The sequence below is a fragment of the Oncorhynchus clarkii genome, chromosome 23 (assembly GCF_045791955.1).
Source record: "Oncorhynchus clarkii lewisi isolate Uvic-CL-2024 chromosome 23, UVic_Ocla_1.0, whole genome shotgun sequence".
In the NCBI taxonomy this organism is placed as follows: Eukaryota; Metazoa; Chordata; class Actinopteri; order Salmoniformes; family Salmonidae; genus Oncorhynchus; species Oncorhynchus clarkii.
Window position 1 is genome coordinate 58,808,876 of NC_092169.1, and position 7,500 is coordinate 58,816,375.

At 45.6% G+C, this 7,500-nt stretch overlaps 1 protein-coding gene across 1 annotated transcript in view; it reads left to right on the top strand.

Moving 5' to 3' along the window:
• The window catches only part of LOC139381327 (disintegrin and metalloproteinase domain-containing protein 12-like), a 234,947-nt gene that overhangs the window by 214,946 nt on the left and 12,501 nt on the right, over window positions 1-7,500 (top strand). The window contains exons 20-21 of the mRNA XM_071124777.1: window positions 294-297; window positions 7,430-7,500. The exon at window positions 7,430-7,500 is cut by the window's right edge and continues 70 nt beyond it. Of these exons, the coding sequence (XP_070980878.1) occupies window positions 294-297; window positions 7,430-7,500 (75 nt within the window). The remainder of the gene's footprint in view (window positions 1-293; window positions 298-7,429) is intronic.

Below are 7,500 nucleotides of genomic sequence, written 5' to 3' on the forward strand. Positions count from 1 at the left end.
CTAGCTGTTGTAGACTGTATGGATTGGGCTGTAGACTGTATGGAACGGGCTAGCCGCTGTAGACTGTATGGAACGGGCTAGCCAGGCGTCTTCTAAAGTACCACGGTCAACCCCTAGCCAGTCGTCTCCTAAAGTACCACGGTCAACCCCTAGCCAGTCGTCTCCTAAAGTACCACGGTCAACCCATTGAGTTGAAGTTAATTAAACAAATTCACACCTGGGGACTGATTTTGTGTATTTCATATTTATAAAAGGCCCATTTTTTAAAGTGTAAATCTGTTGTTGTGTCACAGGTCGGTGGGGCTTAACAGATCATCCGGTCCAAGCCATAGAGATTCCCCACGTGGCCAGCCTCAAGCCCAGACACAGACACCGCCACAGAGACAGAAACACAGCAGCAGCATCTTCAAGGTTCATTTCTCTTCTTCCTCCTGTCATGACGTTGGCCTGGGGGTAGGTTTATGACAGTCATAAATACCTACGGTACCATACAGTACCATACTGTCATGACGTTGGCCTGGGGGTGGGTTTATGACAGTCATAAATACCTACGGTACCATACAGTATCAAACAGTACCATACAGTACCATACTGTCATGACGTTGGCCTGGGGGTAGGTTTATGACAGTCATAAATACCTACGGTACCATACAGTACCATACTGTCATGACGTTGGCCTGGGAGTAGGTTTGTTAGCCAGGGTTCGTGAAGATAACTACTAATGTACATCTTTCAGATGAGACTGAATTAAGGTGACGATGAATATTGACTGCTATTGATGTAAAATATTACTAGGTCTTTAAGAGTTTATTCGGAAGATAACAGCTCTATAAATAATATTTTGTGGTGCCCCGACTCTCTAGTTAATTACATTTACATGATTAGCTCAATCAGGTAATATTAATTACAGAGAAAGGATTTTATAGAATATCATGTCATATCACTTAATCCGGCATAGCCAAAGACTCCTCTTTCAATCTCCCCCCACTGGGTTCCTCGCACACAACAACAGCTAATCCCACCCATCTCTCTCTCTCTCTCACTCTCTCTCTCTCTCTCTCCATCCTTCTCTCCCCCCCATCTCTCTCTCTCTCTCTCTCTCTCTCTCTCTCTCTCTCTCTCTCTCTCTCTCATCCTTCTCTCCCCCATCTCTCCCTCTCGCTCTCTCTCTTTCTCCATCCTTCTCTCCATCCTATTCTCTCCCTCTATCTCCCTGTGTGATATGTTATTTTCACACAAACGGCAGCTAATTCAAATCCAATGAAATGTTGGGCGCCCAGCGGAGGTGGTGTACATAATGGCATAATGGACCTCTGCTGAGAGAAACACCGCTCTGGTCCCGCAGTGAAAGATGCTTGTTAATAGAATAAATTGATTTATTTTTGCGTGACACACACCGGGAATATTGATATCTAGTCAATTGTTGTTGGGTTTTCAAAGCCGCAGGCTGATAGGTTAACAACAACAGAGTGTTATATTCAGGTGACAGGCGTTAACAACAACAGAGTGTTATATTCAGGCTGATACGTTAACAACAACAGAGTGTTATATTCAGGCTGATACGTTAACAACAACAGAGTGTTATATTCAGGCTGATACGTTAACAACAACAGAGTGTTATATTCAGGTGACAGGCGTTAACAACAACAGAGTGTTATATTCAGGTGAAAGGCTGATACGTTAACAACAACAGAGTGTTATATTCAGGTGACAGGCTGATACGTTAACAACAACAGAGTGTTATATTCAGGTGACAGGCTGATACGTTAACAACAACAGAGTGTTATATTCAGGTGACAGGCGTTAACAACAACAGAGTGTTATATTCAGGCTGATACGTTAACAACAACAGAGTGTTATATTCAGGCTGATACGTTAACAACAACAGAGTGTTATATTCAGGTGACAGGCTGATACGTTAACAACAACAGAGTGTTATATTCAGGTGACAGGCGTTAACAACAACAGAGTGTTATATTCAGGTGACAGGCTGATACGTTAACAACAACAGAGTGTTATATTCAGGTGACAGGCTGATACGTTAACAACAACAGAGTGTTATATTCAGGTGACAGGCTGATACGTTAACAACAACAGAGTGTTATATTCAGGCTGATACGTTAACAACAACAGAGTGTTATATTCAGGCTGATACTATAACAACAACAGAGTGTTATATTCAGGCTGATACGTTAACAACAACAGAGTGTTATATTCAGGCTGATACTATAACAACAACATAGTGTTATATTCAGGCTGATACGTTAACAACAACAGAGTGTTATATTCAGGCTGATACGTTAACAACAACAGAGTGTTATATTCAGGCTGATACGTTAACAACAACAGAGTGTTATATTCAGGTGACAGGCGTTAACAACAACAGAGTGTTATATTCAGGCTGATACGTTAACAACAACAGAGTGTTATATTCAGGTGACAGGCGTTAACAACAACAGAGTGTTATATTCAGGCTGATACGTTAACAACAACAGAGTGTTATATTCAGGCTGATACGTTAACAACAACAGAGTGTTATATTCAGGCTGATACGTTAACAACAACAGAGTGTTATATTCAGGCTGATACTATAACAACAACAGAGTGTTATATTCAGGTGACAGGCGTTAACAACAACAGAGTGTTATATTCAGGCTGATACGTTAACAACAACAGAGTGTTATATTCAGGCTGAGACTATAACAACAACAGAGTGTTATATTCAGGCTGATACTATAACAACAACAGAGTGTTATATTCAGGTGACAGGCGTTAACAACAACAGAGTGTTATATTCAGGCTGATACGTTAACAACAACAGAGTGTTATATTCAGGCTGAGACTATAACAACAACAGAGTGTTATATTCAGGCTGATACTATAACAACAACAGAGTGTTATATTCAGGTGACAGGCGTTAACAACAACAGAGTGTTATATTCAGGCTGATACGTTAACAACAACAGAGTGTTATATTCAGGCTGATACTATAACAACAACAGAGTGTTATATTCAGGTGACAGGCTGATACGTTAACAACAACAGAGTGTTATATTCAGGCTGATACTATAACAACAACAGAGTGTTATATTCAGGTGACAGGCTGATACGTTAACAACAACAGAGTGTTATATTCAGGCTGATACTATAACAACAACAGAGTGTTATATTCAGGCTGATACGTTAACAACAACAGAGTGTTATATTCAGGCTGATACTATAACAACAACAGAGTGTTATATTCAGGTGACAGGCGTTAACAACAACAGAGTGTTATATTCAGGCTGATACGTTAACAACAACAGAGTGTTATATTCAGGCTGAGACTATAACAACAACAGAGTGTTATATTCAGGCTGATACTATAACAACAACAGAGTGTTATATTCAGGTGACAGGCGTTAACAACAACAGAGTGTTATATTCAGGCTGATACGTTAACAACAACAGAGTGTTATATTCAGGCTGATACTATAACAACAACAGAGTGTTATATTCAGGTGACAGGCTGATACGTTAACAACAACAGAGTGTTATATTCAGGCTGATACTATAACAACAACAGAGTGTTATATTCAGGTGACAGGCTGATACGTTAACAACAACAGAGTGTTATATTCAGGCTGATACTATAACAACAACAGAGTGTTATATTCAGGCTGATACGTTAACAACAACAGAGTGTTATATTCAGGCTGATACGTTAACAACAACAGAGTGTTATATTCAGGTGACAGGCGTTAACAACAACAGAGTGTTATATTCAGGTGACAGGCGTTAACAACAACAGAGTGTTATATTCAGGTGACAGGCGTTAACAACAACAGAGTGTTATACTCAGGTGAATTACAAAGCTTCAGTTCAGATTCACATTGAATCGATCAGTTCCCTGTAGGTTCAAATAACTCAAATAACTTGTTGTTGTTGACATGGCAGGATGTGATTGAGTGATTTCAACTGAAACAGAACTGATGTATTGAGTTGAAGGAACTCAGGAAGGATAAAAGGAAAAGGCTTTGTGTTTTGAGTTGACGTGTGTTACAGGTTGGGACATGTGCATAGACCTTCTGGCAAGGTTTTAGTTAACCTACCTGTGGTGTCTGGTTTTAGTTACCCTACCTGTGGTGTCTGGTTTTAGTTACCCTACCTGTAGTGTCTGGTTTTAGTTACCCTACCTGTGGTGTCTGGTTTTAGTTACCCTACCTGTGGTGTCTGGTTTTAGTTACCCTACCTGTTGTGTCTGGTTTTAGTGACCCTACCTGTGGTGTCTGGTTTTAGTGACCCGTCCTGTGGTGTCTGGTTTTAGTGACCCTACCTGTAGTGTCTGGTTTTAGTTACCCTACCTGTGGTGTCTGGTTTTAGTTACCCTACCTGTGGTGTCTGGTTTTAGTTACCCTACCTGTGGTGTCTGGTTTTAGTTACCCTACCTGTGGTGTCTGGTTTTAGTTACCCTACCTGTAGTGTCTGGTTTTAGTTACCCTACCTGTGGTGTCTGGTTTTAGTTACCCTACCTGTGGTGTCTGGTTTTAGTTACCCTACCTGTTGTGTCTGGTTTTAGTGACCCTACCTGTGGTGTCTGGTTTTAGTGACCCGTCCTGTGGTGTCTGGTTTTAGTGACCCTACCTGTAGTGTCTGGTTTTAGTTACCCTACCTGTGGTGTCTGGTTTTAGTTACCCTACCTGTGGTGTCTGGTTTTAGTTACCCTACCTGTGGTGTCTGGTTTTAGTTACCCTACCTGTGGTGTCTGGTTTTAGTGACCCTACCTGTAGTGTCTGGTTTTAGTTACCCTACCTGTGGTGTCTGGTTTTAGTTACCCTACCTGTGGTGTCTGGTTTTAGTTACCCTACCTGTGGTGTCTGGTTTTAGTTACCCTACCTGTTGTGTCTGGTTTTAGTTACCCTACCTGTGGTGTCTGGTTTTAGTTACCCTACCTGTTGTGTCTGGTTTTAGTTACCCGTTCTGTAGTGTCTGGTTTTAGTGACCCTTTCTGTAGTGTCTGGTCCTGTAGTGTCTGGTCTTGTAGTGTCTGGTCCTGTAGTGTCTGGTCCTGTAGTGTCTGGTCCTGTAGTGTCTGGTTTTAGTGACCCGTTCTGTAGTGTCTGGTCCTGTAGTGTCTAGTCCTGTAGTGTCTGGTCCTGTAGTGTCTGGTTTTAGTGACTCTTTCTGTAGTGTCTGGTCCTGTAGTGTCTGGTCCTGTAGTGTCTGGTCCTGTAGTGTCTGGTCCTGTAGTGTCTGGTTTTAGTGACCCGTTCTGTAGTGTCTGGTCCTGTAGTGTCTAGTCCTGTAGTGTCTGGTCCTGTAGTGTCTGGTTCTGTAGTGTCTGGTCCTGTAGTGTCTGGTTCTGTAGTGTCTGGTCCTGTAGTGTCTGGTTTTAGTGACCCATCCTGTAGTGTCTGGTCCTGTAGTGTCTGGTCCTGTAGTGTCTGGTTTTAGTGACCCATCCTGTAGTGTCTGGTCCTGTAGTGTCTGGTCCTGTAGTGTCTGGTCCTGTAGTGTCTGATCCTGTAGTGTCTGGTCCTGTAGTGTCTGGTCCTGTAGTGTCTGGTTTTAGTGACCCGTCCTGTATTGTCTGGTCCTGTAGTGTCTGGTTTTAGTGACCAGTCCTGTAGTGCAGGGAATAGGATGCCATGTTGGACTCAGAGGAGGTAAGAGGATGAGAGATCTCTTTGATGTGAGCAGGGTTCAGGTCAGGTCAGGAGCTGTTCAGTGTTATGAGGGAGAGGGGTGTTTGTGACTGTGTGGAATACATTTTTAGCCCCCCCCTAGCTGTGTGGTCTGTGGCTCTGTCCACCTAGACTAGGTCAGACGTCCCCTGTCTCTCTCTCTCTCTCTTTGATATTGTTCCTGAATGAGGACCCAGGGAATCCAGGGAGCTAATCCTAACCCAGGGAATCCGGGGAACTAATCCTAACCCAGGGAATCCAGGGAACTAATCCTAACCCAGGGAATCCAGGGAACTAATCCTAACCCAGGGAATCCAGGGAACTAATCCTAACCCAGGGAATCCAGGGAACTAATCCTAACCCAGGGAATCCAGGGAACTAATCCTAACCCAGGGAATCCAGGGAACTAATCCTAACCCAGGGAATCCGGGGAACTAACTCTAACTCTAACCCAGGGAATGCTTAATGGACTAGAGGAAATGTTGTGATTTATAACAGTGTGAGGATAGGATAGGAATGGAGAAGAGAGGGAGGAGAGGAGAGAAAATGAGAGGGGGAGGAGGGGGAGGAGGGGGAGGAGGGGGAGGAGATGAAGGAGAGGGGGAGGAGTGGAGAGGAGATGAAGGAGAGGGGGAGGAGTGGAGAGGAGATGAAGGAGAGGGGGAGGAGTCGAGAGGAGATGAAGGGGAGGGGGAGGAGTGGAGAGGGGAGTGGAGGTGGTGAAGGAGAGGGGAAGGAGAGGGGAGGAGGTGAAGGAGAGGGGGAGGAGTGGAGAGGAGATGAAGGAGAGGGGGAGGAGTGGAAACGAGGTGAAGGGGAGGGGGAGGAGTGGAGGTGGTGAAGGAGAGGGGGAGGAGTGGAGAGGAGATGAAGGAGAGGGGGAGGAGTGGAGAGGAGATGAAGGAGAGGGGGAGGAGTGGAGGTGGTGAAGGGGAGGGGGAGGAGTGGAGAGGGGAGTGGAGGTGGTGAAGGAGAGGGGAAGGAGAGGGGAGGAGGTGAAGGAGAGGGGGAGGAGTGGAGAGGAGATGAAGGAGAGGGGGAGGAGTGGAAATGAGGTGAAGGGGAGGGGGAGGAGTGGAGGTGGTGAAGGAGAGGGGGAGGAGTGGAGAGGAGATGAAGGAGAGGGGGAGGAGTGGAGAGGAGATGAAGGAGAGGGGGAGGAGTGGAGAGGAGATGAAGGAGAGGGGGAGGAGTGGAGGTGGTGAAGGAGAGGGGGAGGAGATTAGAGGAGGTGAAGGAGAAGGGAGGTAGAAAGGTGGAGATTTGACATGACAGCTGATGATATGAAGCAGACTTCCAGGAGGTTCTGCTCTGGTCTGTTTCTGTTCTGGGTTATGTTCATTAGGCACCAAACGGAAGAAAACACACTGAAACAGGGAGGGAATACCTGAACTTGTCCAATAAGAAACGCTCATTTTCACTTTACGTTGAAACACATTTTGATGCAGTGGGTACTAATGAATATGACCCCGTTTCTGATTGATGTGTCTGTGATTCTGTATCCCGTCTCTCCACAGCCTCCTCCCCAAAACCAACACCCCCCTGGACAGCCCTACCCCTCCCACAGCCAGCGACGACTACCCCAGTGCTCCCCTGTTCACCTCAGTCACCCCATCCCCCTGTCCCCTACGTCCGCCCCTGGACAAGGACAACCCAGACCACCTACTCCCCCTCCTCACCGAGCTCTGCCTCCCCATGGCCAAGGACAGCCCAGACCACCTACTCCCCCTCCTCACCGAGCCCTGCCTCCCCATGGCCAAGGACAGCCCAGACCACCTACTCCCCCTCCTCACCGAGCCCTGCCTCCCCATGGACAAGGACATGCCCACAGCCACAC